Here is a 24,457-nt window from a genome sequence, read left to right as displayed (position 1 = left end):
CGATCCCTCTGGCAAAAAAACACTTAATACTTGGTGGCAAAAACCCTTGTTGGCAAGCACAGCAGTCAGATGTTTTTTGTAGTTGATGAGGTTTGCGAACATGTCAGGAGGAACTTTGGTCCACTCCTCTTTGCAGATCATCTCTAAATCATTAAGATTTTGAGGCTGTCGCTTGGCAACTCGGAGCTTCAACTCCCTCCATACGTTTTCTATGGGATTAAGGTCTAGAGACTGGCTAGGCCACTTCATGACCTTACTGTGCTTTTTTGAGCCACTCTTTTGTCTTGGCTGTATGTTTTGGGTCATTGTCTTTCTGGAAGACCCAACCACAACCCATCTTCAATGTTCTTACTGAGGGAAGGAGGTTGTTGGCCAAAATCTCCCGATACATGACCCCATCCATCTTCCCTTCAGTACGGTGCAGTCATCATGTCCCCTTTGCAGAAAAGCACCTCCAAAGTATAATGTTTCCACCACCATGCTTCACGGTTGGGACGATGTTCTTAGGGTTGTACTCATCCTTCTTCTTCCTCCAAACACGGCAAGTTGAGTTAATGCCAAAGAGCTCAATTTTTGTCTCATCTGACCACAGCACCTTCTCCTAATAACTCACAGAATCATCCAGGTGTTCATTGGTAAACTTCAGACGGACCTGCACATGTGCCTTCTTGAGCAGGGGGACCTTGCGGGCACTGCAGGATTTTAAACCTTTAAGGCATAATGTGTTACCAAAGTTTTTTTTGGTGACTCTGGTCCCAGCTGCCTAGAGATAATTAAAAATTTCCCCCAGTGTAGTTTTAGGCTGATCTCTTACCTTCCTCATGATCAAGTATACCACACGAGGTGAGATTTTGCATGGTGCCCCAGATCAATGTTGATTGACAGTCATTTTGTATTTCTTCCATTTTCTTACTATTGCACCAACAGTTGTCTCCTTCTCACCCAGCGTCTTACTTATGGTTTTGTAGCCCATTCCAGATTTGTGCAGGTCTATGATCTTGTCCCTGACATCCTTAGAAAGCTCTTTTGTCTTGCTCATGTTGTAGAGGTTAGAGTCTGACTGATTAATTGAGTCAGTGGACAGGAGTCTTTTATACAGGTGACTATGAAAGACAGCTGTCTTTAATGCAAGTAACGAGTTGATTAGGAGCGTGTAACTGGTCTGTAGGAGCCCGAACTCATAATAGTTTGTAGGGGATCAAATATTTATTTCTCACTGCAAAATACTAAAAAAATTATCTAATTTATACAATGTTATTTTCTTGATTTTTTTTGATATTCTATCTCTCAATGTTAAAATTAACCTACCCTTAAAATTATATAGACTGTTCATGTCTTTGTCAGTGGGCAAACTTACAAAAACAGCAAGGGATCAAATACTTATTTCCCCCACTGTATACATATTCCATGCGTTGGAATCGGATGTGAATATACTATACGTTCACTGTGAGTTCCCCAATAACGGGCTTAGTAGTGAAAACAGCCGCAGCTTCGTCCATCACTCGTCAGTAAATTGCATAATTGTCCTGGCGATTAGAGGAAGCGGAGTGTTGGTTCCCCGACAGCAATATAAAAAAATGTTGTACAAAAAAACTACCACAAAACAGTTTTACTAATTCAATTCTTGCTCTACAGTTTTTCTTTTTTAATAAATTTGCAAACATTTCTACATTTCTGTTTTTTTTCAGTCAAGATGGGGTGCAGAGTGTACTTTAATGAGAAAAAAATCAACTTTTTAGAATTTACCAAATGGCTGCAATGAAACAAAGAGTGAAAAATTTAAAGGGGTCTGAATACTTTCCGTACCCACTGTATGTTATGCTATATAAGCAATATAAATAAATAAACAAATAAACCAATATATGGACCTGTAAACCTCCCAGCGCTTTTTGAGGGAGAGCTGAAACAGATCCACAATCAGCTTGCATTCTTCTTCCTCCATGTGACTTGTCTCCTGGAGCTCATGCTTCATCTGTTTCTTTAATTTCTTTTTCATTTTTGAGGGTATCTGTAACAAACCATATATTTGCTGTGTTATAAATATGTAAAATAACTACCAGTTTGTACCTATCATCAAAATACATGTCCTCTTAAAAGATAGGTTGAAAAGGTGCCTGTGCTAAAAAAAATTTCAGATATTACAGCACGGACTTTCTCGTTGGATGTACTGAAAGATGCACATCATAGGCGGATTATAATGAGGGTAATCTGAGCTACCGCCCGGGGCCCCAGGGCTCCAGGGGGCCCGGGGCTCCGCGGGGTCCATGGCCAGATTACCCACATTATAATATGTGCGGCGCCGCGGCACATACCGGTTGTCAGAGGCGGGGGAGGGCCCCGGACCACTCCCCCAGCACTGGAGCCGGGGGATGGTGAGTGTGTGTATGTGTATGAGTGAGTGTGTGTGTGCAGATATCATTGTGTGATGTCTGTTTATATGTATTTTTGTGTTTCAAATGTGTTTATGCGTGTATGTATATGTCTGTATATGTTTGTGTGTGTGTGCGTGACTGTGTGCGGCCTCCCGCTGTGTATAGATGGCGCCGGGCGGCCTCCTGCTGTACATAGATGGAGCTGTGCGGCCTCCTGCTGTGTATAGATGGCGCCGTGCGGCCTCCTGCTGTGTATAGATGGCTACGTGCGGCCTCCTGCTGTGTATAGATGGCACCGTTCGGCCGCTTGCTGTGTATAGATGGCGCCGGGCGGCCTCCTGCTGTACATAGATGGAGCCGTGCGGCCTCCTGCTGTGTATAGATGGCGCCGTGCGGCCTCCTGCTGTGTATACATGGCTACGTGCGGCCTCCTGCTGTGTATAGATGGCACCGTTCGGCCGCCTGCTGTGTATAGATGGCGCCGTGCGGCCTCCTGCTGTGTATAGATGGCTACGTGCAGCCTCCTGCTGAGTATAGATGGCGCCGTGCGGCCTCCTGCTGTGTATAGATGGCGCCGTGCGGCCTCCTGCTGTGTATAGATGGCTACGTGCGGCCTCCTGCTGTGTATAGATGGCACCATTCGGCCCCCTGCTGTGTATAGATGGCGCCGTTCGGCCCCCTGCTGTGTATAGATGGCGCCGTGCGGCCTCCTACTGTGTATAGATGGCTACGTGCGGCCTCCTGCTGTGTATAGATGGCTACGTGCGGCCTCCTGTTGTGTATAGATGGCTACGTGCGGCCTCCCGCTGTGTATAGATGGCTACGTGCGGCCTCCCGCTGTGTATAGATGGCTGCGTGCGGCCTCCTGCTGTGTATATATGGCTACGTGCGGCCTCCCGCTGTGTATAGATGGCTACGTGCGGCCTCCTGCTGTGTATAGATGCCTACGTGCGTCCTCCTGCTGTGTATAGATGCCTACGTGCGGCCTCCTGCTGTGTATAGATGGCTACGTGCGGCCCCCTGCTGTGTATAGGTGGCTACGTGCGGCCCCCTGCTGTGTATAGCTGGCGCCGTGCGGCCCCCTGCTGTGTATAGATGGCTACGTGCGGCCTCCTGCTGTGTATAGATGGCACCGTGCGGCCTCCTGCTATGTATAGATGGCTACGTGTGCTCAATATTAAGCCATACAATTAATGTAAGGCTATGTGCCCACGATGCAGAAATGCTCCGTATTTTTTTTGAGTGTTTCTGCATCTCCCTGGCAGAAAAAACGCATGCGGATTGTACTGTACATGCGTTTTTCCTGCCAGGGACAAGCGGATGTGAAGCATTCTTCACATGCATGTCCGCATGCGGGTTGTCAAGTGCTTTCCAAGCAATTTTAGCATCACTTGGAAAAGTACTTGACAACTTGGTCACACTATATAAATCCATGCCAGTTGCATGGATTTATATAGTGTGACCGTAAAAGAATGGTAAAAAATAAAAAATAAATATATACTTACCTTCTGATGGCCTGCCGACGTCAGCGGGCGCGTGACCCGTCACATGACTAAATGATGTCACCACAGGTCCTTTAGTCTACCACGAGCTGCCGGCAAGCCAGGACGCATCGGATAAAGACACCGGGGGCCATCAGAAGGTAAGTATAATATTTATTTTTTATTTTATTCTTTTTTTTACAGGTTCTATGGTACCCGGGTCCGAAGGAGAGTCTCCTCTCCTCCAGACCCGGGTACCATCCGCACCTTGAAACGCATGGAATCCTCATGTACATATGCAGTGATGCGGATTCCATGAGTTCCAATGCAAGTCAATGGCGGTGAAAACGCCGCGCTTCCGCAAAATAATTGGTAGTGCTGCGGATTTTTCCGCAATGATAATCCGCAGCGGAAATTTCCGCAGCATGTGCACAACACATGCGGATTATCATTTGGGAACATGGCAGGTGTAACATACCTGGCGGCGTCCTTGCATAGTGGTCCATCTCCCACTGTGCAAGAGCGCGCACTTGATCTCCAGTCCAGGGTGTCTCTCTGGCTTCCCTCCATGCTGTCTGTTTGCTTCTGTGTCTGCTGCTTAAGGGCGGCGCCCGATCACTTCCTGTTTTTTGTACCTGCTGCAGGCACACCCTTTGTGCGTCCTCAGCCTATTGCTGTCTGTCACCTGGTATTTAAACCAGCTGCCCCATTAACCCATGCCTGAGCATCTTGCCCTGTCAGTTGGCTTTTGTCTCTGACATGCCAGGTCCTGTCTATGTTACCTGTCTTGCAGTATCTGTTCCCATGTCTGTACTGTGTCCTATCTGTGTACCTTAACCTGCAGTCTGAACACGCTCCTTGCCTGTTCGTCCCGCCTCTCTGGGGGCCGTATTCCCAGACCCGCTCCTGTATCCCGCTGCAGTGTCGGTCTCCTCCGTACACTCAGTTCCAGTCTGAACTCTCTCCTATCTTTTACCTGTTTTTTCTCTATGTCCGTTCCTTTCCTTTTTCTGCAGAGTCTGAACTCGTACCTACTCCTGCTCGTTGTCACTGTACTTCCGTTTGTGAGTTTGTGGTCCACTCGCTACTTCTCTGCAAGTACCCTGTGGGTATCTGGTTCTGCCTTTCCCTTCTAGTCTGTTCCGTGTGAACAGAGCCCTGTTCCTTCCGCGTCTGCGGTTTTCGCTTTGCTCTGCTCTGTCCACCGCGTCTGCGGTTTTCGCTTTGCTCAACTCTGTCCGCCGCGTCTGCGGTTTTCGCTTTGCTCAGCTCTGTCCGCCGCGTCTGCGGTTTTCGCTTTGCTCAGCTCTGTCCGCCGCGTCTGCGGTTTTCGCCTTGCTCAGCTCTGTCCGCCGCGTCTGCGGTTTTCGCTTTGCTCAGCTCTGTCCGCCGCGTCTGCGGTTTTCGCTTTGCTCAGCTCTGTCCACCGCGTTTGCGGTTTTCGCTTTGCTCAGCTCTGTCCACCGCGTTGCGGTTTTCGCTTTGCTCAGCTCTGTCCGCCGCGTCTGCGGTTTTCGCTTTGCTCAGCTCTGTCCGCCGCGTCTGCGGTTTTCGCCTTGCTCAGCTCTGTCCGCCGCGTCTGCGGTTTTCGCTTTGCTCAGCTCTGTCCGCCGCGTCTGCGGTTTTCGCTTTGCTCAGCTCTGTCCACCGCGTTTGCGGTTTTCGCTTTGCTCAGCTCTGTCCACCGCGTTGCGGTTTTCGCTTTGCTCAGCTCTGTCCACCGCGTCTGCGGTTTTCGCTTTGCTCAGCTCTGTCCACCGCGTCTGCGGTTTTCGCTTTGCTCAGCTCTGTCTACCGCGTCTGCGGTTTCGAATTTGTCTCCCAGTCTGTACTGGACCCTACCCAGCCTGTGCTCTAGTCTGCCTGTTCCTGTATTCCCCGGTGTGGGTCAACAGCCGTGTCCGGAGTCTGACCTGGTGTAGACCCTGGTTCCTCTGCTCGGTTCCTCCATGGTGCACTGGCGTCGTATGCCGTCGTGCGACCTTGGTCGGATCGGGCAGATACTTAGTTACGCCCCTCCAGGCACTCTCCGGTTCATGGCACAGTGGAATCACTACATAAACACGCACACGCCAGTCAGTCCGGGCGTGTGCATTACAGCATGCTCAGGCCATGGTTCCCGTTGAGCCCCACGGCCTTCGCTCTCTGAGAAGTTTTCCAGCGAATATATGCATTAAAATAAATAAATAAATTTTTTTTTTTCCCTTTAGCTGAGTTCCAGGCGAATTACGCACCCGTCCAGATGGATCTATCTGCTCTCGTTCCTGCGGATCCGCTACGTTATTATGGGGATCCAAGACAAAGTTGTGCATTTGTGGAGCAATGCATGCTACACTTCAAGTTCTACCCTCTATGTTTTCCCACCGATCGGGTTAAGGTGGCATTCATTATGTCTTACCTGGCGGGTGATGCCTTGGAATGGATCAACCCCCTATATGAAACACAGGAGCCGATCCTCCTGGACCTAATGGCCTTCCTGGTGGCCTTTCTAATGGTCTTCGATGATCCTAACCCGGAGGCTCCTGCTGAAGCTTCACTTCCCAATATCCCGGAGCAGCCCCAATGGGTAATGTGTGTGGGTAGCGCAATAGTCCTCCAGCCCAATGAGACTACTGCCCACCCAGAATCCTCACAGAGTGACTACGCTTTCCGGAATACTTCTCCCAACCTCAAGAGGCAGTCCAGACGTGCTAGGCGTAGAGGCAAGCCGTCACGCCAGGGTCTGTCCTCCCTGAGACCTCCTGACCCCAACCTTGAAGTCCCTACTGAAGCTTCATCTCCCTGTATCCCGGAGAAGCCCCAACGGGTAATGTGCGTGGGTAGTGCACCAGTTCTCCTGCCCGAAGAGACTTCTGCCCATCCAGACTCCACACAGGAGAACTTCCTGCACCCGGCATCAGATGCTTCACCCACTTTAACCGGTGTGCATGTCCAAGGATGCTCCAAAGCTGTGGTTACCTCAGAGTCTGTGCACCTCTACTACCTGGCGGAGGACCCCCTGTTGCCTCCTGAATCCTCCGGGATACCACTCGATGACAAATGGAGAGAGACTTCTCTACACCCGGTACTCGATACTTTGTCCGCTTCGTCCTGTGAGCCTGACAATGGGTACCCCAAAGTGGTAGTTACCTCCGAGTCTCTACACCCCTCCGACCAGGCGGAGGACCTCCAGTTGTCTCCAGAACCCTTCGGGGTGCTACCTGGTAGCGAAAGGACAGAGACTCTCCTATACTCTGTACCTGATACCTCGCTCGCTTCGTCCAGTGAGTCCAACCTAGTGTACTCCGAAGCAGAGGTTACTCCCGAGTCTCTACACCCCTCTGACCAGGCGGAGGACCTCCAGTTGTCTCCAGAACCCTTCGGGGTGCCACCTGGTGGTGAATGGATAGAGACTTTCCTATATCCTGGATCTGATACCTCGCTTGCTTCGTCCAGTGAGTCCGACCTAGTGTACTCTGAAGCAGAGGTTACCCCTGAGTCTCTACACCCCTCCGATCAGGCGGAGGATCTCCAGTTGTCTCCTGAACCCTTCCGGGTGCTACCTGGTAGCGAATGGACAGAGACTTTCCTATACTCGGTACCTGATATCTCGGCTGCTTCATCCAGTGAGTCCGACCTAGTGTACTCTGAAGCAGAGGTTACCCATGAGTCTCTTCACCCCTCCGACCTGGCGGAGGACCTCCAGTTGTCTTCTGAGCCATTCGGGGTGCTACCTGGTAGCGAAAGGACAGAGACTCTCCTATACTCTGTACCTGATACCTTGCTCGCTTCGTCCAGTGAGTCCGACCTAGTGTACTCTGAAGCAGAGGTTACCCATGAGTCTCTACACCCCTCTGACCAGGCGGAGGACCTCCAGTTGTCTCCAGAACCCTTCGGGGTGCCACCTGGTGGTGAATGGACAGAGACTTTCCAATACTCGGTACCCGATACCTCACCTGCTTCGTCCAGTGAGTCCGACCTAGTGTACTCTGAAGCAGATGTTTTCCCCGAGCCTCTGCACTCTTCTGACCCGGCAGAGGACCTCCAGTTGTTTCCTGACTCCTCCGGGGTACCACCAGATAACAAAGAGACAGTGACTTTTTTTCACCCTGTACCTGATAACCTGTCTATTTCTTCCTGTGAATTTGACAAGATGTACCTCGAAGCAGAGGTTATCCCCGAGTCTCTACACCCCTCCGACCAGGCGGAGGACCTCCAGTTGTCTCCTGAACCCTTCGGGGTGCTACCTGATAACGAATGGACAGGTACTCTTCTATATTCGGTACCTGATACCTCGCCCGCTTCATCCAGCGAGTCCGACCTAGTGTACTCCGAAGCAGAGGTTACCCCCGAGTCTCTGCACTCCTTCAACCCGGCGGAGGACTTCCAGTTGTCTCCTGAACCCTCTGGGGTGCTACCTGATAATAAGTGGAGAGAGACTTCCCTGTGTGCTGTTCCTGGTACTCCACCTGTTTCGTCTGTTGCTGAGGATGGCTGGATAGGAGGTAGCATCCTAGCTACCCAGATGAGACCAGTTTCTCCAGTGGACAGTGGAAGTGATCTCCTTGAAGTAAAGGATTGGCCCTCGAATTCCCTGCGGAACATTCTGGCAGGCCTGAAGAAGAGGGGGCGTAAGGGGGGGGGGGTACTGTAACATACCTGGCGGCGTCCTTGCATAGTGGTCCATCTCCCACTGTGCAAGAGCGCGCACTTGATCTCCAGTCCAGGGTGTCTCTCTGGCTTCCCTCCATGCTGTCTGTTTGCTTCTGTGTCTGCTGCTTAAGGGTGGCGCCCGATCACTTCCTGCTTTTTGTACCTGCTGCAGGCACACCCTTTGTGCGTCCTCAGCCTATTGCTGTCTGTCACCTGGTATTTAAACCAGCTGCCCCATTAACCCATGCCTGAGCATCTTGCCCTGTCAGTTGGCTTTTGTCTCTGACATGCCAGGTCCTGTCTATGTTACCTGTCTTGCAGTATCTGTTCCCATGTCTGTACTGTGTCCTATCTGTGTACCTTAACCTGCAGTCTGTACTCGTTCCTTGCCTGTTCGTTCTGCCTTCCGGGAGGCTGTATTTCCAGGCCAGTCTGAACACGCTCCTTGCCTGTTCGTCCCGCCTCTCTGGGGGCCGTATTCCCAGACCCGCTCCTGTATCCCGCTGCAGTGTCGGTCTCCTCCGTACACTCAGTTCCAGTCTGAACTCTCTCCTATCTTTTACCTGTTTTTTCTCTATGTCCGTTCCTTTCCTTTTTCTGCAGAGTCTGAACTCGTACCTACTCCTGCTCGTTGTCACTGTACTTCCGTTTGTGAGTTTGTGGTCCACTCGCTACTTCTCTGCAAGTACCCTGTGGGTATCTGGTTCTGCCTTTCCCTTCTAGTCTGTTCCGTGTGAACAGAGCCCTGTTCCTTCCGCGTCTGCGGTTTTCGCTTTGCTCTGCTCTGTCCACCGCGTCTGCGGTTTTCGCTTTGCTCAGCTCTGTCCGCCGCGTCTGCGGTTTTCGCTTTGCTCAGCTCTGTCCGCCGCGTCTGCGGTTTTCGCTTTGCTCAGCTCTGTCCACCGCGTTGCGGTTTTCGCTTTGCTCAGCTCTGTCCACCGCGTCTGCGGTTTTCGCTTTGCTCAGCTCTGTCCACCGCGTCTGCGGTTTTCGCTTTGCTCAGCTCTGTCCACCACGTCTGCGGTTTTCGCTTTGCTCAGCTCTGTCCACCGCGTCTGCGGTTTTCGCTTTGCTCAGCTCTGTCCACCGCGTCTGCGGTTTTCGCTTTGCTCAGCTCTGTCCACCCCGTCTGCGGTTTTCGCTTTGCTCAGCTCTGTCCACCGCGTCTGCGGTTTTCGCTTTGCTCAGCTCTGTCCACCGCGTCTGCGGTTTTCGCTTTGCTCAGCTCTGTCCACCGCGTCTGCGGTTTTTCGCTTTGCTCAGCTCTGTCCACCGCGTCTGCGGTTTTCGCTTTGCTCAGCTCTGTCTACCGCGTCTGCGGTTTCGAATTTGTCTCCCAGTCTGTACTGGACCCTACCCAGCCTGTGCTCTAGTCTGCCTGTTCCTGTATTCCCCGGTGTGGGTCAACAGCCGTGTCCGGAGTCTGACCTGGAGTAGACCCTGGTTCCTCTGCTCGGTTCCTCCCTGGTGCACTGGCGTCGTATGCCGTCGTGCGACCTTGGTCGGATCGGGCAGATACTTAGTTACGCCCCTCCAGGCACTCTCCGGTTCATGGCACAGTGGAATCACTACATGAACACGCACACGCCAGTCAGTCCGGGCGTGTGCATTACAGCAGGCCTTCTACCAAGCATTTTTTAAGCGTTTCTGCAGCAGAATTGCCGCTGCGGAAACGCTTAAAAAACGCATCGTGGGCACACAGCCTAAAAAAAATTATTATAATTAATATATTAATATTGTGCCAAATTAATTTCATGTGAACTATCACATGATCTATCACAGGGGATCATGTGACATGTGATACATCAGGTGTATAGGTAGGTGTATGGGTGTGGGTGTGTGTGTGTGTGGGGGGGGGGCCCGTGCCTTCTAAACTGCCCGGGGCCCTTGCTACTCTTAATCCACCCCTGATCCACATACAATACAAGGTAAACAGGTTTGCTTTAGGGAAAGCCTTTTTTTAAAGGGAGATACAAACAGAATAAATGTCGCAGCTTAAACTTAAAGCCGAATGATGGTTTAGCCGATCATTTTGCGGGAAGCTATTTCTGCCGTCTCTCCCATATACAGTGTGATGTAGCAGACATCCCTTTAATGGTTCAATGTGTTTGGAATGACCATGTACCTTCCCCTTTAACTGACTGGTCACATGACCGTGACATCACACAGGTCCTTATGCACACAGAGGGTGTGGACACATGACTGTGACATCAGTTAAGGTCCTATCGGTGGGTGTGTGCGTGTGCTGCAATATATATAAACCTTAAAGGAGGTGTTCCGGTGTGTAGGAGTTCCTATGTGTTGGGAGCTCCTGTGTGGGCACCGTGTGTCAGGCACGAGGCTGTTCCCCTTGTGTGTGTGGGGGAACCCCGCTCGTGTGAGGCCTGGAGAGGCCTGGTGGACTCCGGTGGAGGTGAAGCCTGGATCCCTGTGTGAGAGTGTGGGGGATGCCAGTAAGCCTCGGAGTGCCACACAAGCGTCCTGGAGGGTGAAGCCTGGATATGAGATGATTAATATGCCAGTAAGCCTTGGACGGGAGTTACGGCTGGAGACCACGTGTGGTAAGCCGTGGAGCCACAGTGGTGGCATATGAAATGGACTATTACAGCTGAAGCCGGCAAAAGGTAAGGTGTTATGGACATTTGCATGGACATTGTTTAGTACTACCTTGCGGAAGGCTGTTATTAGAGCCAAGTGAGCCGGTCTGCCACATTGGGCTCGTGGACTTTATCAGTGTGTCGATGAGCCACTAAGATGTACTGAGTGATCAGCAGTTTATGGAGTTAATAAACTGCTGAGTTGAGAAATACCGAAAAATATGGCTGGTGTGTTTGTAAATTGACGCAGCGAAGCGAGTATCCCCCAGGATAATGACAAGCGCTGCCTTACATGTGGTTTGAGAGTGTGGGCAACTGCAGTCTGGTTGCTAGGGGCACTCTGCAGTCTGGTTGCTAGGGGCAGCTGCAGTCTGGTTGCTAGGGGCAATTGCAGTCTGGTTGCTAGGGGCAATTGCAGGCTGGTTGCTAGGGGCAACGGCACAGGACGACGAGTGTGGATAAAGCATCTGGCTGCAACTCGGCGGGGTTGTGAAGGTTGTCGTCGAACTCAAACCTGGTTTGCTGTGGCTCGGCGGGGCTCACGAAGGTCAAAGCCTCTTGCTGCAACTCGGCGGGGTTGTGAAGGTCGTCGTCGCTCTCAAACCTGGTTTGCTGTGGCTCGGCGGGGCTCACGAAGTTCAAAGCATCTTGCTGCAACTCGGCGGGGTTGCGAAGATTGACGTCGCACTCAAAATCCTGTTTTGCGGTGGCTCGGCGGGGCCACGAAAAATTTTCGGGGAGAGCGGTGAAGTTCAAGTGTGAACAGTGTACCGTGATGGCTGTGAGCAAAGCAACAGAGGTGTCTGGAGCTATTGAGCGTTTGAAGGGCCAGTTGGGACCGGAGCAGGTATTTGAGAAACTCTTACAGGACATGGTGCGGGAACCGCAGGAGCTGTGGGCACCGTATAGAATGGCGGCAGTGGACCATTCTATGGACTCTCCAGGGGCGCCCGTTTTGCCCCAGAGTGCCCGGGGAGGTGGTAAGAGGTCCTAAGACTGTCGCTGATGTTCTTTGTAAAAATTCCCTTACAGGTGTGTTTGTACAAAAGGGGGCGGAGTCTCAAAAGGGGGGCGGATTTTCACAAGAGCATGGAGGGTAGAAAACTTAAAATTGTTGCTGATGGTGGGTTGGTACCTCCTAAAAATGACAATTTGACCGTTGAGAACGGGGTGACTCCAGTGGAGGGGGTTGAAGTCAAAGTGGGGGGTGACCTGTTAGTCCACAACACCATGGGGAGTGACACAGACCCCGTAGCTGACGGTGACACTACGGAAGTAGAAGGAGAGGTCAGTCAGGAGGGGATAGATGAGGTGAGAAAGTCAACCTCGCGTAGACAGAGCAAGGGCCACAAAAAGGTTGCCCCTGTGGTCTTGACTAAAAGTGAAAATAAAGAAAATGTAATGGTGTGTGCCGTTGTTACAAGGGTGGATCCTCCTTCAGAGGTAGAAGAGGAGGTGACAGACCTGGAGAACGTGTCCTCAGACCAGCGGAGCCTGGAGTCTGAACGGCAGAGGGTATACCAGGTTGTGAAGGACTTACAACGAGGTCTAAAGGAAAGCAACAAGGAAGTTGTCCAGTGGAAAGAGATGTTCCACGCAATTAAGGAGGACCGCCGCAAAATTAAGGAGGAGGTTTTGCAGTTGAAACTTGAGAAGGAGATGCGGCAGGATGGAGTTTCTGGACGTCATCAGGAACTAGAACGACTGAGCGAACAGTTCAACCAGGAGCTGTGTAAATCTAAAAAGAAGTATGATGAACTCATGAGGGAGCTGCAGCAGTTCCAGGACCAAGTAAAGCCTCTAATGCAGGAGAAGGAGCGGCTGGAGGACTCTCTGTACCAGCGAGACCAGGAGCTATCCGCCCTGAAAGAAGCAATAAAAGTTGAAGTGTCTGCTCACGACCATGAGGCAGAAAAGAGGCATGAAAGGTTCAGTGAGGAACTGAAACAGAGTAAGAGAGATTATGAGGATCTCCTCAAGGTGAAGAAAAAACTAGAGGAGGATAAGTCGGGTGCAGAGCAAGTGCGCCAAGTGGTTGAGACCACTCTGCAAGATATCCGTGAGGAGAATGATGATCTCCGGGGAAAGACCCTAGATCTGGAAGCTCAGGTGAAGGAGCTATGGATGTCCTGTGATACTCTCCAGAAGGCGGAGACGTACCTTAAGGAAATAGTCAGCAAGATAGAAGCTGAGCGAGAGAAGATGGAGGAGTCCATCGGAAAAGCCACAGACCAGGGCCAGGAGTTGACCGCTGGTGATGGGAGGTATGAAGCAGATACCTCCTCGAGTGATGTGGGCTCGGAGGATTCGGTGGATGTCGGAGCCGAGATCAAGCAGCTCAAGGAGTTGCTACAAGCCCAGTGGACGCAAGAGAAGCGTGAGAGACTGGCTATTGAGAGCCGAGTGGGCGCATTGGAGACGGAGAGGTCTGAGAGAGCTCTGCTGCTGGAAGAGCAGTTGAAGCAGGAAGAGCTTCAGAGATGGACTGCTGAGAGGCGAGTAACTGAGCTGGAAGGAGAAGTTTTAGAGCTCAAAGGTCGCCTAGCAAAGTGTCACGTGGTGAACGAGGTCTCCTTGGAGGAGGGAAAAGGCAAACAAGTTGCACTTACTCCCTTAGACCATGAGAAGGTGGACCTGAGGAGAGCTAAGAGTATGGTGTTGGAAGACAAAGGTGTAGTGGAGGTGGTCAAGACGAAAAGTTGTGAAGTTGTAGCTGTGAGTCAGCTCAGGGGAAGCTTCCAGGGTGAAGAAGCTGGAAGTCAGTTGTCCCTGAAACCTGAGCTGGTTGATCGTCCGGAAACCACTGGTGAGACCGAAACGTCTCGGTACAAGTGCCTCGTAGATGTACCCGAGGACTTAAGGGAAGAATGCACCCATGAGTTCGTGCATGAGGAGTTTAAGAAGGCCGTGGGAGCCTGTAAGGTGTACTTGACCTCAGAGGCTAGACAGCTGGTGGTCCTGTCCACGACTGAAGTCACAGTGAAGAGGGTGGCGATCCTGAGTGACATACATTGGCGATGTATTCGCACGAAGCGGTTTCTCCGGTTGAAGACGGAGCAAGCCGCTAGACAACTGGAGCTGATGAGAAAGGCTCACAGTCTGCGAGAAGAGGTCATCCGGGTGCCTCGTGTTCTGGTGAGAGAGCTCATTGGGAGAAATGGCCGAGCCATGCAGATGATGGTGAAAAAGTCTGGTGTGGTAAAAGTAAGCAGTCCACGTGATCGTCGGGACTGGATGCCGGATGAAGACGGCATGGTGTCGTTCTACACTGTAGGAACGGAAGATAGTCTTGCAGATATGAGCATGCTGGTGGAGTACCGAGTGACCTACCTGCGAGAGGTGGAAAAGTTGAATCTCGCTAGACTGCGAGTGAATAGACATCATCATCTGAGCAGCAGAAGATGGCAGCCGTCTAGAAAGTGTGAGACCAGACAGAGAAAGGGCTCCCTAAATTTCAGAGCAGCTGAGGTTAGGGACCTTTCAAGATGTCCTGTGAGTAGTGGGTGTGGGTTTAGAGGTAGTGAGACCTCCAGTGACTCAGGGTTGAGTGGCCCATACAATCGACCCAATAGAGGACGGAACCATGTGGAGTCACACTGTTGTATTGACCGCTGGGAGCGGGGGAGACCTCACATGGTTTCGACTGACCGCTGGGAGCGGGGGAGACCTGACAAGGTTACGACTGGCCGCTGGGAGCGGGGGAAGTCTGACAAGTTTACGACCCGGAAATGTGACTTGACGGAGTCGATGACATTGACAGATGGTAGGTCCCTAAGGAGTGGGCTAATGTCAATGATTAATGTTCCAGGGGCTGGACAACGCAAGGGTCAAGTGCATGGTCTCAGTGTGAACTGTGGGATATAGACTGTTTGTGTATATTATGTGTTCAACCCCACAAGTTTGAACAGAGGGGGGGAATATGTGATGTAGCAGACATCCCTTTAATGGTTCAGTGTGTTTGGAATGACCATGTACCTTCCCCTTTAACTGACTGGTCACATGACCGTGACATCACACAGGTCCGTATGCACACAGAGGGTGTGGACACATGACTGTGACATTAGTTAAGGTCCTATCGGTGGGTGTGTGCGTGTGCTGCAATATATATAAACCTTAAAGGGGGTGTTCCGGTGTGTAGGAGTTCCTATGTGTTGGGAGCTCCTGTGTGGGCACCGTGTGTCAGGCACGAGGCTGTTCCCAGTGTGTGTGTGGGGGAACCCTGCTCGTGTGAGGCCTGGAGAGGCCTGGTGGACTCCGGTGGAGGTGAAGCCTGGATCCCTGTGTGAGAGTGTGGGGGATGCCAGTAAGCCTCGGAGTGCCACACAAGCGTCCTGGAGGGTGAAGCCTGGATATGAGATGATTAATATGCCAGTAAGCCTTGGACGGGAGTAACGGCTGGAGACCACGTGTGGTAAGCCGTGGAGCCACAGTGGTGGCATATGAAATAGACTATTACAGCTGAAGCCGGCAAAAGGTAAGGTGTTATGGACATTTGCATGGACATTGTTTAGTACTACCTTGCGGAAGGCTGTTATTAGAGCCAAGTGAGCCGGTCTGCCACATTGGGCTCGTGGACTTTATCAGTGTGTCGATGAGCCACTAAGATGTACTGAGTGATCAGCAGTTTATGGAGTTAATAAACTGCTGAGTTGAGAAATACCGAAAAATATGGCTGGTGTGTTTGTAAATTGACGCAGCGAAGCGAGTATCCCCCAGGATAATGACAAGCGCTGCCTTACAACAGGAGCTCTCTCTGTTGAGAGCTCCTGTGTTCTCTATGAAAGAGCCGTTACCAGACATCTCTGGCGGCCCTCATACACATTAAACTGATGTTCCTACCTGTCGATATCGGTGGGTTTGGCTGAAGGTAATCTAATGTTTGTGGGGAAAGCTTAAGAGCCTAATTAGCTGCTATCACAGACAGAAAGTGGAAAAAGTTTCAAACAGGTGAAGCTTCAAGTCCCAACAGGAAGATTTTTGTCACCGTCAACATGTCTGAATAACAATACCCTCATATATGCTGAAAGATACACAGAAACTGGTGGAGGAAGGAAAAGTGGGGATTAATATGGTAAGTCTAATAATGAACATTAGGTGGAATTTTAAAGATTGGCGTTTCAAACACAAGTCTGGAACTATAAGCGAGCTGGAGCAACATGTGCATAATTTATTACCAGGCACGTAACTGGAATCGCCACAGACCTGTGCTGATCACTTACTTCTGCCACTCTAAGCCAGTTTACTGCTGTACCCAAAGGCACATAATAATGAGGGCAATCCGTGTAGTAGGAGAACTGATTACCTGGAGAAACGTCTTTAATGTAAAAGTGTGTGTGCAAAATTATATCTATATACAGTGGCATACCACCAATGGCAGCAGCCATGGGGCCTGCCCACTCGTCATCACACATTCAACTGTATCGGCATCCTGGATGCCGATACAGTTGAAAGCAATGATAAAAGAGGGAGTGTCAGCTGACGCTTCTTCCTCCATAATTCTTTCTCTGCGCCTGATGTCTCTGTGCAGCGGGCACAATGATGTCACTACATGGCGCCGGCTACGCTGAGGTATCCGGCGATTCATTCAAAGCGCTCGTTGCAGAGACCGGAGTAGCGAGGGAATGAGGAGGAGAGGTGAGTATTGTATTTGTTTTTATATATCAGTGAGTACATTGTGGTGGCCATAATATTGTATGGAGGACTATGGGGAGTGCATTTTATTGTATGGAGGACTATGGGGAGTGCAGTAATACTGTATTGAGGATTACGGGGAGTGCAGTATACTGTATGGGGGACTATGGGGAGTGCAGTATACTGTATGGAGGACTATGTGGCGTGCAGTATATACTGTATGGCGGACTATGAAGAGTGCATTATACTGTGTAGAGGACTATGGGGAGAGCATTATACTGTATGGAGGACTATGGGGAGTGCAGTATACTGTATGGAGGACTATGCAGCGTGCAGTATATACTGTATGGCGGACTATGAGGAGTGCAGTATACTGTATGTAGGACTATGGGGAGTGTAGTATACTGTATGGAGTACTATGGGGAGTGCAGTATACTGCATGGAGTACTATAGGGAGTGTAGTATACTGTATGGAGGACTATGGGGAGTTCAGTATACTGTATGTAGGACTATGGGGAGTGCAGTATACTGTATGTAGGCCTATGGGGAGAGAATCATACTGAATGGAGGACTATGGGGAGTGCAGTATATTGTATGGAGGACTACGGGGAATGCAGTATACTGTATGGAGGACTATCGGGAGTGCAGTATACTGTATGGAGGACTATGGGGAGTGTATTATACTATATGGAGGACCATGAGGAGTGCAGTATACTGTATGGAGAACTATGGGGAGGGCAATATACTGTATGGAGGACTATGGAGAGTGTAGCATACTGTATGGAGGACTATGGGGAGTTCAGTATACTGTATGGAGAACTATGGGGAGTGCAGTATACTGTATGGAGGACTATGGGGAGTGCAATATCCTGTATGGAGGACACTGGGGAGTGCAGTATACTGTATGTAGGATTATGGGGAGAGAATCATACTTTATGGAGGACTATGGGGAGAGAATCATACTGTATGGAGGACTATGGGGAGAGCATTATACTATATGGAGGACTATAAGGGGTGTATTATACTGTATGGAGAACTAAGGGGTGCATTATACTATATGGAGGACTATGGGGTGCTTTATACTATATGGAGGACTATGGGGTACATCATACTATATAGATGGCAATGTGGGGCCCAATATACTATATGGAGGGCTAGGTGAGGCCTGTTATACTATATGTAAGGCTATGTGGGGTTTATTATAATATTTGGAGGGCTATGTGGGCGGTCATTATAATATTTGATGGGCTATGTGGAAGCCTTTATATTTTATGGAGGGCTATGTGGGCGTTTATACTGTATACAGGCATACGGTATATACTATATACAGTGTGAAGGTATGTGAGGGGTCCATCATATTGTGTTGAGGGCTGTGTGGGGGCGATCATACTGTTTGGAGGGATAGTGTGGAAAGGTGTAGGGCCATTATATTGCATGTAGGCCCAATATACTGAATGGAGGGCTATGTTGGGGTCACAATTTGGGGATCATACTGTGTTGGGGTCACCATACTTTTACAGGGTAGTTAAGGGTAGGTACAGTAGGGTCAGAATACTGTGCATGTGGAGGGTACTGTGGAGGAATTCACTGTGGGGTATCACATAGTGTTTGTGCGGCACTATTGTTGGCAACATACCTTATGAGTGCAATAAAAGGGGAATCCTGGGCTTCAGTAGGAGGAAAATTACTTTGTAAAGGATGCAAAGTTGTGAGATATGCTCTTTTGTGATACCGCCGAATATTAATTACATTTTATTTTTGGGGTGGGGGGAGGGTGCTAATTAGAACTTCTGCTATGGGGCCCCATGGTTTCTATGTACGCTCCTGTCTATATACTTTTCAATGAAAATGCATGGAAGTGTATGTAACAGCATGCCTGTACGAGTGTGTGTAGAAGTATGACTGTAAAAATGTGCCAGAATAAATGACCTATTGAGACTTTGCACTATAATGTACAACAAATTCTGGATGATCTTTGTTTCCTTCCCTGTGTCTTTACAGATCAAAAGAATAAACGGAGCTTGGCTCAAAGATGAAGAAAAATATTCAAATTATGAGAGGGATGTGACTGGTCCAACAAAAATTACCCCTCCTCCAAAAATCGGACAATTCTGAAACATCTGAACCAATTATAGATCCAGCAGTCTTCACCACTCTACGTAACCAACATTATTCCCTCAGGGTTGCCATTCAAAACCACACTGTAATACTGTAGGTCAGAACACATTTGAGCAAAGACCGGCCCGTGGGCTACACCGGGCCCTTTGGTTGTTCCTATCCGGCCTATGGTTTGGGATAGCCAAAGGACTGGGAACAGTGTCATACAGCACCATGTGATCACCCTTCACCCGATGTCTTGATTTCATGGGTATTGTCATCCTCAGGATGCAGATACTGGTGAATACAATGATAAAACAGGGAGCAGACAGCTTCCTGCTGCAACACTCATCCTGTGTCTCAATGCAGAAGGAGCTATTACATCACTAGATTGCGCCTGCTGTGAGAATTCACAGTATACCCTGCACAGAACAGAATAGTGCATTGGGGGAATGGTGCAAGGTGACTATTTATATATTTGTATTTTTTTTTCATCAGTCAATAGATGGGGGAAACTATAGGGCAAGGATGTCAAACTGAAATACACAGAGGGCCAAAATTAAAAACTTGGACAAAGTCGTCGAAGGCCAACCAGTATACAGTATAATGGGTCCCATACAGTTTTCCATACAGAATAATGGACCTCACGTAGTCCTCCTTATAGTATTATGGGCCCCACATTACCGTCTATACAGAATAATGGTCTCCACAAAGTCCTCCATACAGAATAATGACCCCACATAGGGGTGGTGGTTCTGGTGTCGAGGGCTAAACATAATCACCCTGCGGGCCAGGTTTGGCCCACGGACCAGAGTTTGACATGTATGCTATAGGGCCATCATAGCTTGTGGAGGGCAGTGGATGCCATACTATGTAGGGAGCTGTTAGTTCCATTATTCTGTGTGTGGGGGGCTTTTTGGTCCATTATGTTGTGTGCGCAGGGCTGTGGTGGTCATCATAATGTGTGTGGGGGACTAAGGAGGTAAACAAACTGTGTGGGTGGAGCTGTAGGGGCATCATACTGTGCGGGGGGCACTATACTATGTGTGGAGGTTTGTGGGGGCATCGTAATGTGTTTGGGGGGCTCTGGTGGCATCATTCTGTGTGGATGGGCTGTGAGGATGGCATACTGTGTGTGAGAAGGTGGTGATCAAGGTACAAGGGCTGGATAACAGGAGCAGTATGATTGATAAACTTTATAAAAAGAAGTAAATTATATGGATTTCATTAGCTGATATTAGCTGATTACACAGCACAAAGCAGGGGCACATTTATAAGATTATCTCAGCACATGAACATTTTTTTAACACATCCTATTGTGGAGCTTATTTTTATTCCAAGATCTAATAATTAAAATGTACTTTGTTTGTGGGAAAACCCCTTAAAGTTTGGCCTATTGGTTTGGCCTTCCACAACAGTCACGGTCTCTCATTTGGCCCTTGGCAAAATTAATTGCCCACCACTGGGTCAAATTATTTTCACTGTAAATGTCTCTGTAAAGTGTCTACCTTAAGCCACATTTCTTCACACTATATAGCTGACAACTGATAATCCTAAGTGTCAGTAATCACTTGTGGCTTTAAATCTTTATGGTTAGTCAGGGAATTTATCATACATTGGTGAATGCTGCTGGGTTGGAGGGCATAGGGGACCTGACAGGTTCACTTTAACAGTACTTGATGCCCTCAAAATAATCAGTAAATGTTGTCATGCTCTTTTGCTGTAATCTCGCTGTACTATTTTTTCCTCAGTGTCCTTATTAATAATCATGCCAACAAGCATCATATACTCTTCATACTTAAATAGGATTTGTACCCTAGTGAAGTGTTAGGCTATGTGCCCACGATGCAGAAATGCTCAGGATTTTTTCCTGAGCGTTTCTGCATCTCCCTGGCAGAAAAAAACACATGCGGATTGTACATGCGTTTTCCTGCCAGGGACATGCGGATGTGAAGCGGGTTGACAAGCGCTTTCCAAGCGATTTTAGCATCACTTGGAAAGTGCTTGTCAACTTGGTCACACTATATAAATCCATGCAAACGGCATGGATTTATATACTGTGACCCGAGAGAATGTCAAAAAATAAAAAAATAAATGTATACTTACCCTCCGATGGCCCCCGCAGTCTTGATTTCCTTCGTCCCGGCAGCGTTAGAGTGAAGGACCTGCCGACGTCAGCGTCGCGTGACCCGTCACATGACTCTGACGTCAGCGCAGGTCCTTCATTCCATCGCGAACTGCAGCCAAGCAAGGAGGAGCGCACCGCGGGCCACCAGAAGGTAAGTATATATTTATTTTTTATTTTATTCTTTTTTTTACAGTTTTCAATGGTACCCAGGTCCGGAGGAGAGTCTCCTCTTCTCTAGACCTGGGTACCATCCGCACATTAGAACGCATAGAATGCGCATCTACTTATGCAGTGATGCGTAATCCATGTGTTCTAATGCAAGTCAATGGCGGCGAAAACGCTGCACTTCCGCAAAATAATTGGAAGTGCTGCGTTTTTTCCCGCAATGATAATCAATCCGCAGCGGAAATTTCCGCAGCATGTGCACAGCACATGCGGATTATCATTGGGGAACATGGCAGGCCTTCTACCATGCATTTTTAAGCGTTTCTGCAGCATTTTTGCCGCTGCGGAAACGCTTAAAAAACGCATCGTGGGCACACAGCCTTACACAGTTTGATGTGTAGAGAGAGTTTTATAGGAGAATATTGTTCCCATCCTGTGACCACATACAATATATCTGGTAAATTCATAAAGCATTTACTCATAAAACTCAGTAATATTCACCCATTCAGTATGCCCTCAGGGCCTAATAATGTTCTCCTCATGCTTTCAAGCGCCAAATCATTTTTCTGTAACCAACACTAGAGGGAAATCAGTGCACAGAAATTTTCACAGTTTCTATTAAAGGGATCCTGCCATTAGATTCAACCTGCCCAAACCATGGACAGCATGAATCAGAGCGTGGCTGCGCAATTCTGAAACACTGCCTTTGAAGCTAAAAGTCAATGTTTGGCTTTTCAAACTGTTTTGTCTGAAATAATAGTAAAATATATTTGGTTCTGATTTATAAGCTAGTGGTTTGGTGCAGCATAAATCTAATGAGAGGTTCCCTTTTAAGGGTTGTCTCCTGGTTAACAGTTATGTCATATACACAGAGTATGCCATTAATGTCTAATAGATATGGGCAACCACTGCAGGACACCAGTCGGAATGATGGAACTTGCAACCCCCCGTTCTGAAGATAGGTGCAAGTCCCAGACGTAAGGCCAGCATCTATTACACATACGTGCTATATCCTGTAGATACAGTGGGGAAAACAAGTATTTGACATACTCCCGATATTACAAATTTTCCCACCTACAAAGAATGGAGAGGTCTGTAATTTTTATCATAGGTACACTTCACTTGTGAGAGACAGAATCTAGAAATAAAAACTCGAAAATCTCATTGTATGATTTTTACATAATCAATTTGCATTTTATTGCATGAAATAAGTATTTGATACAATAGAAACAGAACTTAATATTTGGTACAGAAACCTTTGTTTGCAATTATATAGGTCAGACGTTTCCTGTAGTTCTTGGCCAAGTTTGCAAACACTTCAGCAGAGATTTTAGCCACTTCTCCATACAGATCTTCTACAGATCTTTCAGGTTTCGGGGCTGTCGCTGGGCAACATTGAGTTTCAGCTCCCTCCAAAGATTTTCTATTGGATTCAGGTCTGAAGACTGGGTAGGCCACTCCAGAACCTTGAAATGCTTCTTATGTAGCCACTCCTTAGTTGTCCTGGCAGTGTGTTTCGGTCATTGTCATATTGGAAGACCCAGCCAAAACCTACCTTCAATGCTCTTACTGAAGGAAGGAGGTTGTTGGCCAAAATCTTGGGATACACTACCCCATCCATCTTCCCTTCAATACGGTGCAGTCGTCCTGTCCCCTTTGCAGAAAAGCACCCCCCAAAGTATGATGTTTCCCTCACCATGCTTCACGGTTGGGACGGTGTTCTTGGGGTTCTACCCATCCTTCTTCTTCCTCCAAACACGGTGAGTAGGGTTTATACAAAAAAGTCCTATTTTGGTGTCATCTGACCACATGACCTTCTTCCATGCCTCCTCTGGATCATCCAGATGGTCATTGGTGAACTTTAAACGGGCCTGGAGACATGTGCTGGCGTGAGCAGGGGAACCTTGCGTGCCCTGCAGGATTTTAATCCAGGACGGCGTAGTGTGTTACTAATGGTAATGTTTGAGACTGTGGTTCCAGCTCTCTTCAGGTCATTGACCAGGGCCTCCCGTGTAGTTCTGGGCTGATTCCTGACCATTCTCAGAATCATCCACGAGGTGAGATATTGCATGGAACCCCAGACCGAGGAAGATTGACAGTCATCTTGTGTGTCTTTAATTTTCTAATAATTGCACCAACAGTTGCTGCCTTATCACCAAACTGCTTGCCTATTATCCTGTAGCCCACCCTAACCTTGTGCAGATCTACAATTTTGTCTCTGGTGTCATTATACAGCCCTTTGGTCTTGGCCATGGTGGATAGTTTGGAGTGTGATTGATTGAGTGTGTGAACAGATGTATTTTATCCAGGTAACAAGTTCAAACAGGTGCAATTAATACAGGTAATGAGTGCAGAGTAGGAGGGCTTCTTAAAGAAAAACTAACAGGTCTGTGAGAGACAGAATTCTTGATGGTTCATAGGTGATCAAATACTTATTTCATGCAATAAAATGCAATTTAATTCTTTAAAAACCATGCAATGTGATTTTCTGTTTTTTATTTTTATATTATGTCTCTCACAGTTGAAGTGTACCTATGATAAAAATTACAGACCTCTCCATTCTTTGTAGGTGGGAAAACTTGCAAAATTGGCAGTGTATCAAATACTTATTTTCCCCAATGTATGCCATAATGTATGTCATAAGACAACACCTTTAAGTCCACAAGGAGAAACAGCCATTGTGGTGTTACTGGAGCCATGCTATAATTGTTCACTGTCCTCCAGTGCTATTCCCATCTGCAGTGGACTGGCTAGTAAAACTCAAAATCACTAATCACAAAGCCACCCTACACCAAAGACCTGGTATCCTGGCTACCAATCACTATGGCCTGAGCAATAGATTCCCTTTGTTTCCTTTATTACGCAAATGTTGTTATGCTCACAGGTGGCACACGTAGTTCATGGACCTACTGTGCCACAAGGCCGGGCCTGCCTAGGAAGGAGCATAGCTAAATGGCTACTTGGTGTTCACTAGAGCTCCTGATGGTGGAGTCAGGCTTGAGCTGCAGGTAGCCGTCAGGTACCACTCCTAGGCAGTCCCCGGTACTACAGCTTCTGAACCCCGGGGTCAGGTATGCAGACATGGATTAGGACTCGGGCTCTGTTCGGACTACTAGGTTCTGGATCCTCTACCGAATGGTTATAGACATGGAGTCTCAGACAGGGCAGATTCGGAGACTGGTTTTAGCAGTCCGGATACACGGAATACTCTGATAGGCACACGTTCAGAAACACGGGTCTCAGATAAAGTTTCAGATACTGCCGGATCGGCTTCAGGGTTCAGGACTGACCACAGAAGGACCACGGACTACTGGTTCAGGACTGGCCGCACAAGGACCAGGGACTTCAGATTCA

General features: G+C 48.7%; 1 protein-coding gene across 2 annotated transcripts in view; it reads right to left on the bottom strand.

Annotated features, from left to right (window-relative positions):
• The window catches only part of LOC141265440 (NFX1-type zinc finger-containing protein 1-like), a 200,661-nt gene that overhangs the window by 28,171 nt on the left and 148,033 nt on the right, over positions 1-24,457 (bottom strand). For both annotated transcript variants that reach the window (XM_073678549.1, XM_073678550.1), the window contains exon 16: positions 1,869-2,008. In XM_073678549.1, coding sequence (XP_073534650.1) covers positions 1,869-2,008 — 140 coding nt within the window. The remainder of the gene's footprint in view (positions 1-1,868; positions 2,009-24,457) is intronic.

The sequence above is a fragment of the Phyllobates terribilis genome, unplaced genomic scaffold (assembly GCF_046119375.1).
Source record: "Phyllobates terribilis strain yellow unplaced genomic scaffold, ASM4611937v1 Scaffold_4__5_contigs__length_816908805, whole genome shotgun sequence".
NCBI lineage: Eukaryota > Metazoa > Chordata > Amphibia > Anura > Dendrobatidae > Phyllobates > Phyllobates terribilis.
Note: the sequence above shows the minus strand (reverse complement) of the source record. Positions and strands in the feature narration are given on the sequence as shown.